Genomic DNA, 18160 nt, shown 5'->3' with positions numbered 1-18160 from the left:
CATGGACCGTTCAGAAATCAGATGACGGAGGGGAAGAAGCTGTTCCTGAATTGTTGAGTGTGGGTCTTCAGGCTCCTGTACCTCCTCCTGTAGTAATGAGAAGAGGGTGTTCCCTGGATGGTGAGGGCATCTGGGACATTCCAATATCCACTCCTTCGGGAGGGGAAGATGACCAAGCTCCCAGTTCTAGTCTCCATACATCATGAAAGTGAGCACAAGAGGATGTTGGATAGAGATCTGGTCAACAGATGCCTGCAATCATTCCCCAAAGTTTACACATGAACACTGAGCAGCTGGGCATGATCCCATGCCTTGGGACCTTATGTCCATCTGAGAAGTTAAGGGTAAATACAAGAGAAGAAAAACAAGAGGTTTCTGAAAATAAATGGATTCCACTTCTTCTGCAGAAATAGAAGTTTAGTTTAACCGACAGAACAACCACCTGCTAAATAGCAAATGGGAAAATAAAAATAGAATGCATAGAATGGAAATCCAACGTAAAAATAAAAGCAAAACCATGACAGAAATTCTTGGCAGGTCAGGTAGCATCAATGGAGAAGGAAGTTAATATTGCAGGTTAACCCTTCAGAGCTCACTGTTTCTCTCTCCACAGATACCACCTGACCTGCTGAGCATTCCCAGCATTTACTGGTTGTATAGCAGCTCAGTTTATCCTGGTCAATGACACACTGCGGCCTGTGGGAGCCTGCTGTGCATAAACTGGCTGCAATGCTTCCTGCATCACAACGTAGTCCAGTGGCTGAAAAGCGCTGCGGGATTTTACAACATGATGGAAAATGCCAAATGACTGTAAATGTTTCTTGAAAAGGAACCCCTCAACATTCCCCTTTGTTAGGCCACAGACACACAAACTAGAAGCAAACCCACTTCCTTGTTTACCCATCTGGAAGCTTGGCAACCAAACTTCAATGAGATTTTAAAATATTCAAAACATATTGAATGTAGGATGTCGGTTATGACAAGTTTCGGATCTTCAAATAAACTCCACACAGCAGCTATGTTTAGTGTCAACTAAATCTTCCACTGAGGAGACAAGTAATTATATGGTCAAATCAAATGGAGGTGGAAGGAATAACTGTGGCACTCAATGGGTCCAAATGGTTTTTAGGATACAATGGAGCAGCGTGGTCTACAGAGAGCAGACAACCTTTGGCTTGTTGTGGGGAGGAAGAAAGGGGTCTGGATTTTTGTGAAAGTGGAACTTCTTAGAAAAACTGGACCCATGGCCTGAAAGGGCTAGACAAACATATTTTCGACCCAAAGCTTTTGCTGTTCTAGGGGAAGAACGTCTTTTCTAACAAATTATTTTGTTGGAGGCAGTTCAGGGAAGGATGATCCTAGGTACAGAGAAGTTGTCTTACGAGGAAAGGTTAAACAGTTCAGGAGTCTCCTCGTTCGTTCCTATTCTTCTCAACTCCAATCTTACTGTAGCATGCGAGATTCTTAGGGGGGATGGACAGGGTAGATGCAGGGAAGATGAGTCCAAGACCAAAGGGCATAGCCTCAGAATAAGGAGACACCCACTTTAAGACTGAGGTGAGGAAGAATTTCTTCTCTCAGAGGATTGGCCAACTTTGCAATTTCTTGGCTCCAAGAACTGTGGGAGTGGAGTCTTTGTATAGACTCAAGGCTTCAGCAGATTCCTAATCCGCAAGGAATCATGGATTATGGGGTAAAGGGCAGGAAAGAAGTGCTGAGAGATGTCAGATCAGCTGTGATCCTGTTGAATGGCAGAACATGTTCAAGAGGCTGCATGGTCTATTCCTGTTACTAATTCTTATGGTCTTATTCCTTAAACCAAGTTTATAATTTCACTGTGCATATTTGTGATGTGTACTGAGGCTGTTATTTTCCCACATTATCCTACAATTCAGAAATAAATGATTGCCACCTTCATCTGCTTAACAAGGATAAAAGAATTCATTTGACAGCATTGCCTTGAATATGCTCATAATTCCTTTATAATGAATGCAAATCATCTCCCAAAATTCACCCCCAAATTTTCTCCCATCTCATTTCCTCTCCCTACTGAAGGTAATGGCTTTGAATTAGAATCACCTTCATGCCTTTCGTAAGCAACTGTCCCCTTGAGGGAGGGGGTTTGGAGGTTCCAAGGGATGAAGGGCAGGTGGGTAGGGTCTCTGGAGTTCAAAGTGGTTCCGTGAAGACGCAGAAAACAATGACTGCACACCAAACAAAGTCAACCTCACATAATGGGATGAATAATCAGGATGCCAACTCCGCAAGGCTTTGCGGAGGACTGATTAACCAGCCAACTATATTGGACAGGAGATCTAGACCATGCACTCGAGGCCAGGATGCATCCCCACTGACCCCTGATAAGAATTATTCGGGGAAGTTCCCAGAATGAGAGTTAACGCAAGGGGGAGAAAGCCTGCTGACATAAAACCAGAATACCAAAAAAGATGGAAATATCAACCCAGGCAAAGTTCTTGACGCAGCAAAAAAAGACATTTCTAACAAAACAAGACAAACAAGTCATTCATATATTTACCAGTAATTACAGACCTGGTTAATTGAACAGTACATTTCCACTTACCCATATTTCTGGTTTGCTCTTACACATGCATGGTTTGGGCAACTGCTGCGTTGGCAAGGAATGGCCACAGCTCGGTGTTAATCAAATACAGAAAACTTCTTACAGCTCTGAAACGGAACAGAAGCAAAGGTTACACATCCTTCTGGAGCACACCCACCAATCCGGGCTTCAGTCTTGCATGTAAATACGTTCATTTTGCTTCCAATTTGGCTTTAGAATGGTCAGACATTTCTCTGTGAATCACACGAGAGCATTATTCTGTAACAGTGACATCACAACAGCCGCTGAAAGATTTCATTCATTTTAATTTCAAGGCCGTCTCACTATGAAGTCTGCACATACTTTGAACACTCAAGAGCACAGTTGGGGCACTGGGACTAGAATGACTAAGTGAGAACCCATCCACCAGCGACTGACAATTTATCAAATAGTTACAATACTGAAAATATAAAATTGGAACAGGAATCGGGGAGGTGGGGTGGGGAGGGGGCTGCGAGAAAGCGTACCCACAGGTTTGATACGTAAGAGTTTGTTCCGTGTCCTGCCCAACTCTTCCCAGTGATGGGATAATTAAATTAGGTCTGAAGAATTAAATAGTTATTACCAGAATCAGCAATTATTGGAACACCAAACGCCATTTCCTTTCCAACCAGGTTTATTGAAGCATTTTGCTAGGAATTCAGAGGAGATTTTGAGGATGTTGCTGGGACTGGGAAATTATAGTTATTAGGAGAAATTGGCTAGACTGGAATTTTTTCCTCTACAACTAAGGGATTGAGATGTGCAAAATTATGAGTGGGCTAGATTGGGTAATCAGAAAGTATTGCCACCTCCCCCCCTCCACCAAAGGCAGGGAGGTCAGTAACCAGGGAACATGGACCCAACTTAATTAGCAGAAGGATTTGCATGCATGTCTGGAATACATAGTACAGAATCCCTCAGTACATTTAAGAATTTAATGACTTCATGTTCCACCTTCATCTCCCATCATGTTCAGCCCTTTATCACCTCCCAGCCTGTCATTATTCGCACTCTCCTCTCTTCCATCTGCCTATCATCCCTCCTCCACCTATCGCTTGCCAGGTCTTGCTCCACCCTTCCCTTCACCTTTTTCTACTGGCCACCTCCCCTCTATCTTTCAGTCCAGGTGAAGAGTCTCGACCCAAAACATCAACCGCCGAGTCCCTCCAGCATCTGCAGTCTCATGTCTACATTTAAGTGCCAGGACAAACCTGCGAAGAGTGTAATCTGCAGGCCTTCACACAGAGCTAGGAAATGGTGTTAATCAGAATTCCACTTCTGTCCAACATGGACACTTGGGGCCTCTTATACCATAAATCTCTACAAATTCAATTGGTTTGCCTTTTCAATATACGGAAGTAGTTTTCCACCACTCACAGGGCAAGCAGATTAAATTTTGCTTTTGGCATATGAATTCACCTATCAATGGAATTAACATGCAAACAACTCAGTTAGATGGCACACTTGTTTAAACCCCTCGTAATTTTGTGATCACTGAGATGTAAGTAAAAAAAAAATTGAGTGTTACACTCTACACATCAAGGTTCTGCCTAAAACCAAATTCTATTTTGAAACTTAGTAAACTGTGCTCCAAGGCAGCACTACAAAATAAAAAACTTTTATCCATGAGGATGACAAAAATGGCAAGCAGTAATTTCTGAGCAATGTTATAATGCAGTAATATAATAGCCTCTGTCCTGAGATTACACAACACAAATAAATAAATCCTATGCTTTGTCCCTCCCAACCTATCAAGTTCTCTCAATTATAAATGTACAGTTTCCACTCTTAGATGTGCACATTAGACAGAAGTAGGAAAGGGATGGTTCAACAACATCTATAAGTTTGGGCAACAGGTTTGTATTGAGCACACTGTTGAAACCACTAAATATTGCCATGATTGATTTTCCATTCAGACCAAAGGTAGAGCTCAGACCTAAATGGAGGAAAAGGTTTCTAAAATGAGGTTACATCACCAAGTTTGCACTGATGACAAATTATTTCCTCCAGAACAAGGAGGGCTTGAGGCAACTCTGAATTCATTCACATATCCCTTTTAAAATCACTCTAAACAGAACACGAGCCTTCTGGTTATAGGCCCCAAGACAGAAATGTGTTGAGTATATCTGTAGTGCCATAACCGCCCACACCCAATCCACAACAAACTGAAATAATGTTGAAAACCTGCTCCTGACAAACTTCATATCTATATGCTCAATCACCACAGGCCATGCATTTTTTATGAATGTAAATTAAGCATTTCAGTTAATCACCTCTCTTGTCAAAGTCCTTGCCTAAATTCCTACAAATCTGCATTCTCAAGCTGAAAGCCAGTTCCATACCACTCCTTCCTATTTACCTCTATTGTCCTGTATTTTCATGGGGTTATGGTCAGTTCCCTTCCCCAGTCCCTACTGGCACTACTCTGGAAAAGCCAGATCCAAGAAGCCAAGACCCTGCTTAGTACTGGATGGGGAAACCACCTGGGAATACCAGATGCAGTGGGCTTTACCTGGAGAGGTGATCACTCCACCAGACTACATTCTCTAAGAATCACCTACGATATAACATGCGGGGACATATCTCAGGTGCCTCAAATTCAACCACAATCCCAGGAAACTTTTGACTATCCGTGGTGAGCTGCCAAATATTCTGTCTGCACAGAAACTTCAATTATTTTACTCACTATTAAATTAAATTCAGTGGAAATGCAAAGGGTACTTAACATAGAGGCAATTTCTAAAGCAGTTACTCTCAAAGGTCACCATTTGAAAAAGTGAAATGAGAGTGGTTTGAGGACCACTTCTTGACTTGCGCCTTGCTCACTCGCCTCCAAAGAGGTTAGAGCAGCTGGAGTGATCAAGTCTCAAGACAGGTGGCTGACCGCACTTGTGCAGAGAGAGGACTCACAGCAGATTCCAGCGTCAAGCCTGAACGCAATGGACATGCATATTCAAAGGGATGGAACAAAGTCCAGCTGGGTTCTATTAGAAAGGGACAAGAGGTTAATGTTTATCCAAAAAACAAACTTTTAATATCAGTCTGAAAAATATGATCTGTGGAGAGAGGCTGCAAACAAACAGATGTTGGGGCAGCATTAAAGTTTAGGAAAACAAGCCCACTGCTGACATCCACACTAACTCTTCAGACTGTGTCATTTATTACTAACGAGTTTCCATCCTTTGATGACTCAATTTGACAGCTTCCTGGATGGTCTTCGCTCTTCATTGAAGGATTTGCTCTGCACACTACCCCTCCCAGAACTGGAAATGTCCCCAAACCGCTTTCATAGATAGCCAGAGCATCAAAGCCCTCATCATTCACTTGCAGGAATGTAAAGTGCGGTTAAAAAGGCAAGATTTCTAACAAGGGGAAAAAAACAACAGTAATACAAGTACAAGCAGGCATAAAAATGGCAGCTCAACAATGCCACCGCTAATAAATTAAACTATTCTCTGCCAACCACTGGTATCTATAAACATACTGGATTACCTTGCTCAACAGAGTTGCTAAGCTGCAGCACTTCTAACTAGAATCAAGGAAACAAGAGTCTTTATCTGTGCTTATTGCCAAGCTGAAGAAAGTGACAGTTGGCCAGTCGAGGAAGCAAAGGTCTGATTGGTGACAAGCCCACAGCCTGTGGTGTCAGAGTATGAACCAAAGGAAGTGTCCTGTGTTGGGCTATTGACACGAGACTGAGCCTCAACAGACTGACTGCAAGAACACCAACCAGACTTGTCAAAGGCAGTTATCTACACTGGCAGATGGTGAAGACACACCTATCCAGAACATTGCAGCTTTTCCAGGTAAAATGAATGTTACACCATTTTAAGCATTAACCATCAGTACTATTTCTTCAGATACCGTAGAAAGGAGAGCACATTACTTCAATGAAGTAGTCACTCCAATTGCGCTGTACACTAATTCATTGCTTTCAGTCAAATAAATTGTGACCATCGCCATGATTACCATGGAGACTGAAACAGCATGTCTGAGGCAAAAGCAATTTTCATTTCAATTAAGCTGTTGCTTAGGTACAAATAGCATTGGAGCAAAAGGGTGTAAAAAGATTGCTGTAATATCTGATGATGTTGTAATTCATCATGGTACTACAAAAGGCATTGTTCTGTAAAGATTTTAATTGCATCTTCAACGCGTGCAGCAGACAGACACAGCTACTGCGTGAACGATTGCCACTGTAAGCTAAACCTCTGGTCTTGATCAACTCCAGAATTTAAAACTCCATGGATTCTCTCAGATGCAGCAAGACCAAACCAGCTTACCCAGTGTCTAAGAAGCCTCAGAGCTTTGAGTCATAATTGCACACCAATATCCTTGCTGTAACTGGAAAATGAGATGCCAGCAAGAGCTTTCACCTCACTGGAATGCACTGATCTATTGTTCCAATCCTCAGTTAGTTCCCAGTATTTTGCATCTGCTCTGCTCCATTTTGCAATTTTATTCTGCACCAATTTCCATTTAGGTCAAAAAAAGAATAATTAATGCTGGAAGAAACACCCAACTTTACACCAAATAGGAGGCAATCACCTTCATAGTAAACAAGCAATTTTTGTCCATTGTCAACGTGGAACATATCACTCTTTTCGCCTCATCCTCCAAATGATGTAATCGCCGTGACACACCTCCATCCTCCGGAAACTACCTCGAGCACCAGAATCCCCACATTCCTGCATCCACTTCCTCCCCACCAACCGCCCAGGGAGATTCCAACCTCAAACTAAGCTGGCAGAAATAAACACGCATAAATTCAACACTTCCTTTTGTCACTGCGTGAGAATCAGAGACCACCGTGTACTAATCAACGCCCAGCACCACCTATCTCACTGGACCAATCCCCCTCAATAATTTTATTGCATAGTCTGGAATTTATTGAACATTTAATTTTCTGTGATCCTGAAATAAACATATTGCCCCTCGACAGTTATAAATAAGTCATCTCAAAAGGAAAGAAGCGTATTCCTACAAGTGACTTTGGATCACTCAAGCTATCAAAAATAATTTGTAGAATGCAAAACATTTGTAAAGTGCAATCACTGCTAGATCAGCTCCTACTGGAGAGGGTGCAGAGATTCACTAGGATGTTGCCAGAGATCAAGTATTTCAGTTATTTTTTATTATATTTTTATTTATACAGCACGGTAACAGGCTCTTCCAGCCCAACGAGCCCAAGCCACCCAATTACACCCTTGTTAACCTACTAACCCATACGACTTTGGAATGTGGGAGGAAACCAGAGCACCCGGAGGAAACCCATGCAGACATGGGGAGAACGTACAAACTCCTTACAGACGGCGGCAGGAATTGAACCCTGATCGCTGGTGCTGTAATAGCATTGTGCTCACCACTACACTACCGTGCTGTATCTGAGGGAAACAGGGTTAAAAAGGGAAGGACTTATCCAGGGCTCCCATAATTTTATATGTCACTGTTGAACCTTCAAAGCAGGCAAAAGCAACCTGGCCACCAATAAAACCTCCTATTCCAATCAGGTTAATCCATTGGAATGGACGTGGTCTATTCCCCTCTGAGGGGTCAAAAACCAGGGCACACAGATCTAAAGTAATTGGTAGGAAGATTAGAGGGAATGCAAGGAAACATTTCGTTCACCCAGGTGGGGTTATGGTGTTTAGAACTCTACCTGAGAAAAGATGAGCGAGAGGGAAACCCTCATTTTAAAAAAAAATGCCTGGATGCATACCGTCGAGCTCTCCTTCTGAGGGGAGTTTGGATAGGCTAGGTTTGTTTTCCTTCGAATGGAGGAGGCTGAAGGGAGTTCTGAGATAAAAAGCTACAAGGGGCATAAATAGCTGAAGGTAGGAAACTACCAACAGTAGGAGGTATCCAAAACTACATAGCTTTAGGATTTAGGAAAGAGGTTTAGAGGAGATCAGAGGATGAGCATTTTCACCCAGGTAATTAGGATCTGAAACACACTGCCCGAGTGTGTGGTGGAGTCAGAGACTAGAGCATTTAAGCATCTAGAAGAACACTTGAATTGCCAAGACATAGAAAGCTCCAGATGAAGTCCTAGTAAATGAGATTAGTATAGATGGATATTTGATGGTCAGCATGGACCCAGCTGGTCAAAGGGCCCGTTTCTCTGCTACATGACTCTGCACATAGCAAGCTTCCAAAATTAACAGCAACAGAAACCAGATAACTTGTTCTGACATTATCGGTAGAGAGATAAGTGTGGTTTTGAACACCAGGAAGGCTCTTACAGCACAAGATCATTAGGAGGTTAGAGTTGACCTCAGAACACTCAATGAGATCATGGACAGTCTGATCATTAGCCTCCACTCCATAAACCCTCAATTCCCTACTGGGGTAAAAGTCTATCACAGCCTTGAATATATTCAATAATTCAGCATCCACAGCTCTCTGGGGCTCAGAATTCAAAAGACTCAACCCAGAAGAAGAAATTGCTCTTCATCCATGTTTTAATTCATGATATGCACCCTTGTTTTAGATTGCACTACCCCCTCTCACGCCCCCCAGAAGAAACACCCTCAGTGAATCCATGTTGCCAAACCATTACAACACAGTTATAACAACAGTAGCTACCATACAATTATGCCTCAAAGCTCAGATGTGTTTTATAGAACAGAACAGCTCAGGAACAGTCCCTACAGCCAATGTCTGCACCAAGCATGATGCCAAATTAAACTGCATCATTTCTGCCTGTACATGATCCATATCCCTCCATATTCACGTGTCTAACAGCCTCTTCAATGTCATCATATCTGCTTCCACCACCACCTCTGGCAGCTCATATCAGATACCCACCACTGTGTCAAAAACTTGTCCCACTCATCCCCTCTAAACTTTCCCTCTCTCGCCTTAAATACCAAGTGAGATGGCTTGGTCTTATTCATTCTGATACAGAATCCAGGGCCATCCAGGTGGAAAATTCCATAGGTGTGTTCTGTTCACAAAAAGCAGGACAAATTCAATTGGCCAATTAATACCCTCTCTGTCCACACTCAAAGTGATTGAAGGCATCAACCGTGGTAACAAGGTGGCACTTATTCAACAGTAACCTGCACATAGATCTCCAAGCTACCTGAGCTAGTCCAATTCTCCTGCATTTGGCCCATGTTTCTCCAAACCTTCCCTATCCATGTACCTGTCCAAATGTCTTTTTAAGTGTTGTAATTGTATCTGCCTCCACAGCTTCCACTGGCAGCTCATTCCATGTACCCATCACCCTCTATGAAAAATTTGCCCCTCAGGCCCCCTTTAAACCTTTCCCCTCTCACCTTAAGCCTATGCCCTCTAGTTTTAGCTTCTACTTCCCTGGGAAGACTGATCATTCACCCTAACTATGCCCCTTAAGATTTTATAAACCTCTTAAGTTCACCCCTCAGCCTCCTTCGCTCCAGGGAAGAAAGTCCCAGCCTATCCAATCCCTCCTTGTGACTAAAGCTCTCCAATCCTGGGAACATCTTCATAATTCTTCTCTACACCCTCTCCAGCTTAATGACATCTTTCCTATAGCTGGGTGACCAGCAATGCACACAATACTCCAAGTGTGGCCTCACCAACTTGTACAGTTGTAACTTGATGGTTTCACCAGAACCAGTCGGTTCCCGATTTCATCACCATTTTGGTCCAAACTTAAGTGAGACAAGTACCTTAATGATAACAACTGCAGCAGTTCACCACCTTGGGGGCAATTAGGATGGATAACAAATACTGGCCTCATCAGCGACAGATTTCCGCACACCTCCCACCCACACAAAAAAATTACAAAGAATCTTACATGTTTCACAGGACGATTTAAATTAGTATTAGATGGGCCATAACTTTAATGAGAGCACTGTAGCATTCTCTCACAACTGCACCAAGTTCAGCACTCAAGACCTGCAGAAGGATTTGGACACACGAGTTTCTGAGATACAGCAGATACTTGTATCACTTTGCCAAGGCTGCTGATCATCCTGGAGGCAGAGCAACTTTAAGGGGGAAAGGAAGCAGGTTCAGTTGTCATGGTTTCATCAGCACTAATTGCTGTATTGTCTTTATTGTCGAGACTTCATACACAAGTGTGTATGGTCAACAGGCAAGAAAATCAAGCCCATTCTAGGCCCCTGTTTATTAACATCTCACTCCAAAAATACCCTGCCCCAAATGCACGTGGACAACACCAAATCTCTTTTGCCACATGAATGATAGAGAAATGGGAGTGAGGGGTTAACATTTGGGAGGGAAGGTTTAGATAGATATTAGAGCAGGATAAAATATCGGCACAACATTGTGGGCTGAAGGGCCCATACCATTGTGTAATGTTCTATGTTCTTTTCTTGCTCGTTCTAGATTGCAAACTGCTCATATCATTTAATCCCTTGGTGCAGTTCTAACCCTCCAAGCCCCTTTCAGACTTTTCTAGACTTAATGCGCACGGTACCCCATCAGTTGCAAATGCTAGGGTGGTTAATGAGTTGACACAAGGAACAAGACTACGGAGTCTTTATTTATTTGGTAAGCAACAGCATGAAGAGGAGGCTGTCTTGTTGAATAAAAGCAAGTTTGCAACCAAAACATCATGTCAAATGTATTCTAACAAAAAGTCTAATAATTAGAGCAACTTTCCTCAAGCTAACTTGTTTATAAATTGTTTCTACATTTCTCTCCCCACCCCCCCAAACAAGCAGATCGCAACAGTAAAAAGGAACACTATGCATAGAGTTAGAGTTAAGCAGACCTATTGGTTGGATGAAGAATCCGAAATCAAACTCCAACAGTTGGGAGCGGTCCTGATCGACGATGTCATTGTGAAAGATGACTATTATGATAACGACACATTCGATTTGGCCACAAATCAAATCTGGCTGAGTCAGAGAGACCTTCAGTGGCAACTCATTATTGCTCTTCCGAAGTCCAACATAAACGGAGATGGTGGGAAACAGGGAGAACAGAACTCACTGGTCCCCAAATCAGAAGCAACAACGAAAAGCAGGAGCCAGCACAGGGATGGCCCAAGTTCAGAGGAACGTTATGGAAGCAGTCCCAGATTAAGGTCATGGAATAGTGAGGGAGATGCATCTGGAAAACAGAACAAAGTAGTGGGAGAAGGAAACCCATTGCAGGAACACAAAACAGCAACAGACCCTGAACAATGGGACAAAACAACCAGCACAGATGTACATGACAAAGCAGAGCCTCGGTACAACGAGCTCAGGGCACACAGACAGATTATAGAGTATATTGCACAGTTCCTGCAGATCTCTTTGTCCAAGGAGGAAGGCGGCGATATGATGTTAAGCCATTTCTTGCAGCTGGCAAAAATTCATCATTATGCAAGTTGTCACACAGCCAAGAGAAGAACATACAAGCTGAAGGATACCTGCAGAATAGTGATAGAGAAGGATGAGCTAATGCCCAGATGTTTGGCGATAATGTCCGTCGATGCAGATGTGTTGAATATCATCAACGAGCTTGAAAAGATGGAAGAAATAGCAGCACATTTGAGAATGGACCCATGTCAAACTGACCCAATTTTAGCTTAAAATTCTTGTTCAATGTCCAACAGTCACAGAATTGTGGAGATATACAGCACAGAAACAGCCCCTTCAGACCACCAAGTCCACGCCAACCATCAGCCACCCATTTACACTAATCTTACATTAATCCATTCTTTTTTTTTATTTTACCATTCTCATCAACTTCCTCCAGATTCTATCACTCCCCTATACATTCGGGAGCAGTTCACTGTGGACAATTCACCTTCCGACCCACACATCTTTGGGATGGAGGAGGAAACTAGAGCCCCCAGAGGAAACCTATGTGATCAGAGGGAGAATGTACCAACTCCACATGCACAGCACCCAAGCTCAGGACTGAACATGGGTCTCTAGAGCTGAGAGGTAGCAGCTCTACTGGCTGTGCCAGGTTGAAAACTATTTTGTGCTTCTGTATACGCCACTTATAACCACCTGAAGCTGGATTGTGGAAATATTAGCAGGTTTTCTAGTTCAATCTTAAAAAGGTAGAAATCTGTTTTTTGGACTCCAAATGTAACCTTTCTCACTTTAATGTGTAGTAATAGCAATTTGAAGAATGGGCATTTTGAAATATAAATTATACGGATAACTCTATGGACAATTAGATTTCACTTCCTTTCAGTTGAAGGACTATTTCTTCTCAAAATTATGAGAAATTACGAAGAAATTTAACTCCACACAAGAAAATGTGACAGCAAGAAGATTATACTAGAACAATATAAAAATTCTAGTTTGATCACAGGGTTGGAGCACTGTGTACAGTTCTGGTCACCACACAACAGGAAGGTTGTACCAGAGAGGGTGCAGAGGAGATTTACGAGGACGTGGTCAGGATTAGAAATATTTTGTTTAGAAGGGAAAATTGAAGAAGGCCCAGAGAATGAATTGAAATAGAGACAGTGGAGAACAGGACCCCATTTCTCAAGGTCAGTAAACTATGTACTGAGATTTAAAATAACCGGGAACAGGATTTAAAGGGAGTAGGGATGACATTTTTTTTCACGCAAGGAGTGGGTGAGTCACGAACTCACTGCCCAAAAGGGTGGTGGATTCACTGTGTACTTAAAGAGTGCTGAGAGGGACTGAAAGCACCAGAACCTACACGGTTACAGATGAGGAGTTGGGACCATGCTACTTGGTTGGTTGGCTTTTTTCCCTCCACTTTAAGTAAGACCCGTCCTGGACTCTCCCACCTACAAAATGCATGAATTAATTTAAAAAATCCCAAAAGCTTAGCAGATCAAAGTTGCAGGCCCTGACCCAAAACATCGACAATCCCTTCCATCTCCCCCATAGATGCTGCTCGACCCGCTGAGTTCCTCCAGCAGATTGATTGTTGCTCCAGATCTGCAGTCTTGTCTCCAAAGTGGGCGTTTCAAGTCCATGGCTTTTCGTGGCACTTATACCCGTGATGGAAGCCTATGGACAACAATAAACTTGAACTTATTAGAACCAGTCATCCAGTGACTGATCTAAGCTGTTAAGTCTTTCCCTCCAGAAGTGAAAGGGACAGAGATACTTCCCTGCATTGTCTGATTTTTAGGTTTGCAATTCACGGCACACAGGGAGAGATTTAATAGCAACCAGAGGGGCAACTTTTTCCACCCAGTGAGTGGTACGTATATAGAGTGTGAGGAAGTGGTTGAGGCAGGTACATTAACAGCATTTAAAAGACGCATGGACAGGTACATGGAGATAAAGGTTTAGAGGGATATGGGCTAAATGGGACTAGCTTTGGAGGACATCTTTGTCGGCATGGACCAGTTGGGCCAAAGGGCGTTTCCGTGCTGTGCCACTAACAGCCACGGCATTTTTGTTTTTGCTTCAATGTCGGAGCTGCTTGGTGTCCATAAGAAAGTTGTTCCGTAGCTTGTAGGTTCGGAAAGAGATGCAAAGGAGCTAACGTCAGGTGTAATCTCCGCTGTAGAGTACGTCAGGAGATCAGTCGAGTCCTGCAATTCAGTTCAAGCTGGAATCTGATCTGGTTGTTAGATGCAAAAGGCAGGCCACGCTTTGGCATCTTCCGTCACTGGTATCCATTAGCAACAGAAGATGGTCACGCTGAGCAGCATTCATGGTCTACTTGAATGCATTTACAATGTCACTATGTACAGTGACCAAAGATAATTTTTCCTCCAGGGTAACCCTATTGACGTGATAAGAATTTTCACAGAGGGGAATAATTGATGAACTGGTTGTGAAGAGCTGATGGCTTCAAGTAGTTTGTGAAATGAGGAGACCATTTTATTTTAAACAAAAGAAACATCTGAATACATCCTTGGAAACATTACAGAGTTAACATAATAGTCATGCTAAAATTTAGGTATGCGATACAATTTATATACTCAGACGGTACCAGAACTACAGAGAGTTTCCAGCTTTTTCCGGATCTGTGTGTCATTGTTTCTGTAACCAAGATCATTGTTTTCAATTTCAACAACCAAAATTTGTGTGTGATCAGCTGCCTTCATTGTAGCACTGAATTACTGCATCTTTGAGAAACACAAGACTTTTTTAAAATCATTCACAAGACGTGGGTATTGCCAGTAAGGCAGACATCTATTGTCCCTCCCTAACTGCTCCCCAATGTGCTATGTCAGAAAGGAGGATAGTTAAGAGTGAACAACATCTCTGTGGAGCTGGAGTCATTAAAAGGCAATACCCAGCAAGGGCAGAAAATCTCCCTCCTAGTACGGTTGAAGGCTTTGTAGTTACCAAAACCAGCTTTCATTAAATTACTCGAATTTTAAGTTCCCTAGCCAAAGTTGAGGAGCAGTCTGGCCTCTATTTATTCCAACTTAAACATTTTGCTCACTGTGTCTCTTTATTTTAAATGTTAATGTTACATTTCCCATGCTTGTTTGGTAGTTGATTTGAATGCAAACAGTAGCACAGAATTGCACCGTATTTTTGGCTTATTCCCACCTAGAATTATTCAACATTAAACAAGTGTCTCTGTTGCTCAGATCAATAAACACTTATTTATTATTATTCAGTGTCAACACATGTGACTTTGTCAATTCCCTACAGAAGAACAAAATGGAAATTGTGGAGCGTGAACACATCCATGAAGATGCCTTACATGCAAGGCTCTGCAACTTATTTCACTGTCATTATATTAATTTGCTTTCCTCACACTGGAATTAAAAACCAATTTGATTCGGGTGCCTTGGGGAAATTGATGACAGAAGCGTCCATCAGCAGTTGCATCAGAAGAAAAATCCCCAAATTCAGTTACTCATCACTATCCGTAACATCCAACATATTGTAATGTTAAAGGCAATTCGAATCTGACACTCAAGACAGCAGACTGTTGTTTCTTATCCCCCCCAATGCCTTCCCTGCACCATTCCTCAAGCAAGTAATCCATCAAACTCTTGCACAGTCAATACTATAGAGTCAGCTAGATATTAATCCCCTAACTCTATCCCTGTCCATTCAGCTATTTCCCTGAAGGTATCACTATTCATGTTATGGTATCGCATTCAATAAAACAATTTTAATGGCTAATGCCATAATCTCTCAAATGGTACCTAAACAAATGTTACTCGAGTGTTATACAAGCAGACAAGGCTGATAACAGAGGATGAAACCTTCAATCAAACTGCAAAGCTCTGAGACACAGAGCGATTTGGGTGTCCTGGTACATAATTCACCAAAGGCTGGAATGCAGGTAGAGCATGTAATCAGGAAATCTAATAGGATGCTATCATTTATTACAATGGAAAATGTGTGCAGAAGGAAGGAGGTTGTGCTTCAATTACAAGGGGCATTGGTGAGAGTACATCTGCACTACAGTGTTCAACATTACTCTCATTATTTGGGAAAGGATGTAAATGTGTTGGATGCAGTTCAGAGGTTTATTAGACTAATACTTGAAACAGACCATGTGTCTTTTGTGGAGAGATTAGACAGGATAGGCTCGTATCCACTCAACCTTTGAAGACGGAGAAGAGACCCGACAGCAACACAAGATTCAAGGGATCTCGACAGTGGGGATGTGGAGAGAATGTCTCCTCTTGTGGGAGAACCTAGAACTGCTCATCCATTTAGAACAGGAGGTGAAGCAAATCTTTTTTCTTTCAGAGAGTTGTGGGTCTTTGGAATGATCTCCCTCAGCAAGGCAGTGGAAGCAACTTTTGGATACTATTAAGTCAGAGGTGGATGGATTCTTGATAAGCAAGGGGCAAAGGTAATCAGGGTAGGTGGGAATTGAAGTCACAACCAGATTGGCCATGATCATATTGACTGACAGCAGTCTCCAAGGGCCAGGTGGACTATTCCTGCTCCTAATATGTAAAATGGATTAAGAAAGGAGTTATAGTGCTTGAGAGGACGAAAAGAACTCTAGGAAGGTTAACAGCTTTCACTCATCCCCGAGGACGTATGCTTCACCAAAAGAATCAAGAGGAAAAACGTTAGCTAAATGGCCAAAGACAAAAAAATGAACATGTCTGAACTGATGTATGACGTCATCTCCTTAAAAAGCAGCGAGGTCACGCTGAACTCGTCACATGTGAGAATGGTTAGGCCACAGATGGGGCAATGCATCCAATTGCAATCACCTCATTTTAGGAAGATGCAAAGGCCTGAGAGGTTGTGCAGAAAGGAATGGGTCCAGGGATGAGGGATTGAAAATAAAAGGCTGGGTCCTGGAGAAGAAGTTGGGCTTCAAGCAAGGAAGAGAATTGGTGGAAGGGTAGGAGATTGCTATAGGTGTGGAGAGGGCAAACACAGGTGTCGGCTGCGTTGGCACAAGAATGGTGGGGGAGACTGTTTTGAATGATGAGCAACAGACGTTGGGAGGGGAGGAGGCATTGAGCCAACAAGAGAAAAGCTTTAAAAATACAGATCAATGATCTGAAGCTCATTACACAAGAGGAGCACAAGAGAAAATCATTTAGAGGCAAGAGCAGGGGAAGGAAGCTCACTCGATTGCTGAGAGCAGGGGCCATTGAGGTGCTGCAACAATTCAATGCTTTAGTTTCTACTTTGATTCTGTGATTTATTCCTAATATTCCCACAGAAACACAACCTGTCTGTGATGTACAGGTTACGGATTTTGGAGACACATACCTTTTAACCCATTTTATCTTCCCAAAGCCCAGAATTTTTATCCTGGATTGGCATCGTGAAGAATCATCCTAGGACAACGCACATCCGAAAATGTGCACATATCCAGTTCTCCAGGGTCTCTGCCAACATTTCCCCTTGAAGTAAAACAGAAAATGCTGGAAACACTCAGCAGGTCAGGCTGCATCTGTGAGAAGACAAACAGAGTTAACGTTTCAGATTGAAGAAGGGTTCTCAATCTGAAACATTAACTTTCTCTTCCCACAGATGCAGCCTGACCTGTTGAGTGTTTCCAGCATTTTCTGTCTTTATTTTAAGACTTCCAGCATTTGCAGATTTTTTTGATTTTCATTTCCCTTTGGAGACTTGTTAATACATCCTAAACGTGTGACTCAACCAACCAGAAATACCTCTGGCACCAACAGGCAACATCTGCACACAGCGCCTGGTACTCAACTGCTTTTGACAGGTTAATTCCACTGAGATGCATTTCTCATCCAACAAGTTTTAAGCTGATTTATGTTGAGGTAAACAGAGAGAGAGAGAGAGAGAGAGATACTGGCAGTCTGTACGGGTTTTGCTTGAATGACTGCTGGTAAAACTACGTGGACAAGAAGAAAAAGACACTGAAGATGAGCCTTAAATTAGTGGTAGCTACAACACCTGCAGAAGTAGATCTGTGAAAATTAAGTCTTTTCCACTCCCACCCCCACCCCCCAACAAAGAACACAATAAATTTCATGTTTTATTATGCATCTCGTGGAACAGCTCATTTTAGAACACTATAGAACAAGAACAGGCCCTTCGGCCCACAATGTTGTACCGAACTAATCAAACTAGTCATTAAAATCCCAATTGAAGTAATCCCTTCTGCCTACACTAGGTCCATTTCTCACCATTCTCTGCACCTTCATGTGCCTAAGAGCCTCGTTAACACCTCTTTCATAGTTGCTTCCACTAC

General features: G+C 42.5%; 2 protein-coding genes across 4 annotated transcripts in view; one reads left to right on the top strand and one right to left on the bottom strand.

Annotated features, from left to right (window-relative positions):
* LOC127582257 (ras-specific guanine nucleotide-releasing factor RalGPS1-like) overlaps positions 1–18160 on the bottom strand; it is a 636204-nt gene that overhangs the window by 543170 nt on the left and 74874 nt on the right. For all 3 annotated transcript variants that reach the window (XM_052037419.1, XM_052037422.1, XM_052037421.1), the window contains exon 2: positions 2582–2688. The gene's annotated coding sequence lies outside the window, so the exon portion shown is untranslated. The remainder of the gene's footprint in view (positions 1–2581; positions 2689–18160) is intronic.
* si:dkey-191c17.2 (uncharacterized protein LOC100005628 homolog) lies at positions 6385–12206 on the top strand. The gene is made up of 2 exons (XM_052037424.1): positions 6385–6408; positions 11278–12206. The coding sequence occupies exon 2, from the start codon at positions 11302–11304 to the stop codon at positions 12130–12132; it is 831 nt and encodes a 276-aa protein (XP_051893384.1). The 5' UTR covers positions 6385–6408; positions 11278–11301; the 3' UTR covers positions 12133–12206.

This window comes from Pristis pectinata, chromosome 23 (genome assembly GCF_009764475.1).
Source record: "Pristis pectinata isolate sPriPec2 chromosome 23, sPriPec2.1.pri, whole genome shotgun sequence".
Taxonomy (NCBI): domain Eukaryota; kingdom Metazoa; phylum Chordata; class Chondrichthyes; order Rhinopristiformes; family Pristidae; genus Pristis; species Pristis pectinata.
Note: the sequence above shows the minus strand (reverse complement) of the source record. Positions and strands in the feature narration are given on the sequence as shown.